The sequence below is a fragment of the Alosa sapidissima genome, chromosome 2, assembly GCF_018492685.1.
Source record: "Alosa sapidissima isolate fAloSap1 chromosome 2, fAloSap1.pri, whole genome shotgun sequence".
NCBI classification, from domain to species: domain Eukaryota; kingdom Metazoa; phylum Chordata; class Actinopteri; order Clupeiformes; family Clupeidae; genus Alosa; species Alosa sapidissima.
The window spans coordinates 16,546,072-16,548,571 of NC_055958.1; the positions used below are offsets into that span (position 1 = coordinate 16,546,072).

The window sequence follows — 2,500 nt, forward strand, 5'->3', positions numbered from 1 at the left end:
ACTAAGCTTATTGAAGCATGGTCACTATGTTATTTGTTCTGATGACGGAACACACTGAATAAGTATCACTGAACATTTTACTCACAAGTTTGTACACTTCAATAATGAGAGTAACTCAGTGTGAAGGTTGTCTGACTGGAGGCCAGAGGTGTTAGGGTGTAGAGGAGCGGAGTGTCCGGTAGACTGTAGGACAGACTCACCAGTACGACTGGACAGATGTAGGAGGGCAGGAGTGTGTGATCTCTCAAGGATCCGCCGTCACATTCTGGCTTCACGTTGGAGGCACACTTATTATGGAGCTGAGAGGAATGGGAGAAAACAAGAGACAGCTTATGAACACATGTAGAGGGAGATAGATAGATAGATAGATAGATAGATAGATAGATAGATAGATAGACAGATCGATAGATAGATAGATAGATAGATAGATAGATAGATAGATAGATCGAGTGTGTGTGTGTGTGTGTGTGTGAGAGAGAGAGAGAGACAGAGAGAGAAAGAGAGTGAGAGAGAGCATATTTCATATTGACCAGTGACAACATTGCCAACAAAAGGACACCAGAGAGCCTCTGTCAATAAATGTGCAACCAGCACTTTGTTTCAGTAACTGGGCATTCGAAATGTTATTCTTCAAGACAAGGAAGGAGATAATGGACATGCCATCTGAAGAAGCTGCAGGAAAATTAATGGCAGTTTCTATGAGCCATTGAGAACATGTTCCATTACAAATATCAGATAATAACAGTTATGAGATACTGTCTGTGGCACTCAAGGATGGCTCTGACTCAGACAGAGTCAGGTTTCATGTCAATTCTCAAGCTCTTAACAGCTGTAATTCAAGTAAGGGATTATCATATTACTGTGAGCCTTGATGTGGTTATCATAAACTCAATGTGCTGCAGGGGCTCCCTCTAGTGGCAAGCATAGGTAGGGCAGTTAATGTTAACAATTACATAACACCCTTAACTAAATGTGCGTCACTACCTTTGTGCAAAACAATCACTGTTATGTTCGTGCTGCTTTAGGTTATTATCAAGTGGGCACAGAAGCATGCCCTGGCAACCTGAAAGTCCTTCCTTCCTTTAAATGTTAAACCGACAGTTAAAATCAGCCATTTATAACAATATTGAAAATTGAAATACAGAGGAATTGTTTAAGAGAACTTAGAACAGAGGTTCTATTTGAAGAGGTAAAATACTTGAGACTCATATTGCATGTCGTTCTGTGATGAGTCCAGCAGAGGGCACTGTAAACACTTACAGTGATCTGACACCAGACACAGTGCAGGCCGGTCAGGCCCTGGTAGCACTTAATACTCCTGTGGCAACGGTCACACTTGGTGGGTGAGTTTCCCTCCATCCACACATGCTGCATAGCCTACACAGAGAGAGACAGAAGACCAAACACCAAGTTAGCAATACAGTTTTTCCATCAATAGCTATTTGAGAAATTGAAACACATGTATGTCTGCTGAGAAACAACTCCTACCAGAACTTTAGAACAGGTCTCACACAGACATGCACAAATCAATCAAACACGCACACACGCACACACGCACACACACACACACACACACACATCATGTCCACAGACTAAAAAAAGCTCCTCAAAAAACCAAAAAAGCAACTTCCTTGATCAAGCATAATGCCATTACTTAATTGATTCTAACTAATGTGATTAATTGACACCCCATCTGATAAATGAGCCAAGCCGGAGCGGCCTCTCTGAGCCAGGTTACATAACCCTCTACAGAGAGAACACTTAGAGTGCTACACAGCCTAGCGCATACTCCCTTTAACTACTCTCTGCTCTCCTCTTACACTAACACTGTTAAATGAAGCCTAGATATATAGTAGATATATAAGTTTTTTGCATTTTGTGTTTACTGGATGGAATGGATGATGATGGAACAATGGCTATACTACCAGCTAATTCCACATTCAAAGACAAAAAAATGTACAACATTTAATAATACATTTTATTTATAAAGCGCCTTTCAAGACACATATAGATACTATTTCCTTCAGAAAAGAGTGTAGAGCAGCCAAGAAAGTTTTCATAGTTTAGTTGAGGAGAAGAAAAAAAAATGTAACCCACATAGAATCTTCTGCTCCTCATGATTTAGCTTACAGTACAGAATCTCCATTGAAAACCAATCTTGTTGTTGGCAGGCAAGGCCATGAGTAAGTTATAAGCATGCCTGTCTGAAGTCATGATATAATATGGCAAGTGTTTTCCCCTTTTAGCATCCCTCATTTTCTCTCAGAGCTCTGAGACGGATGGATCTTTCAGAGCTACTGTTCGCTGGATTAAAGACACACCTTCCCCTGACCTCCTGTGAGCTCGTCAAGGATTGGTTATGACACATGTCAGTCCGAAACCTCTCAGAGACATCACTTTCATGTGCTAGAGGGGAGTTTTGAACATACACTTCACTTGGTGACTTCTCCCAGAACCATATTATCAGCTTGTGTTTTATCTCCAGACACACTTCATATCT

The 2,500-nt window shown here is 41.0% G+C and overlaps 1 protein-coding gene across 4 annotated transcripts in view; it reads right to left on the reverse strand.

Annotated features, from left to right (window-relative positions):
* The window catches only part of LOC121697802 (diacylglycerol kinase beta), a 90,360-nt gene that overhangs the window by 52,767 nt on the left and 35,093 nt on the right, over window positions 1-2,500 (reverse strand). For all 4 annotated transcript variants that reach the window (XM_042079532.1, XM_042079548.1, XM_042079558.1 and 1 more), the window contains 2 exons: window positions 1,261-1,377; window positions 201-299 (listed from right to left, as the gene is read on the reverse strand). In XM_042079532.1, the coding sequence (XP_041935466.1) occupies window positions 201-299; window positions 1,261-1,377 (216 nt within the window). The remainder of the gene's footprint in view (window positions 1-200; window positions 300-1,260; window positions 1,378-2,500) is intronic.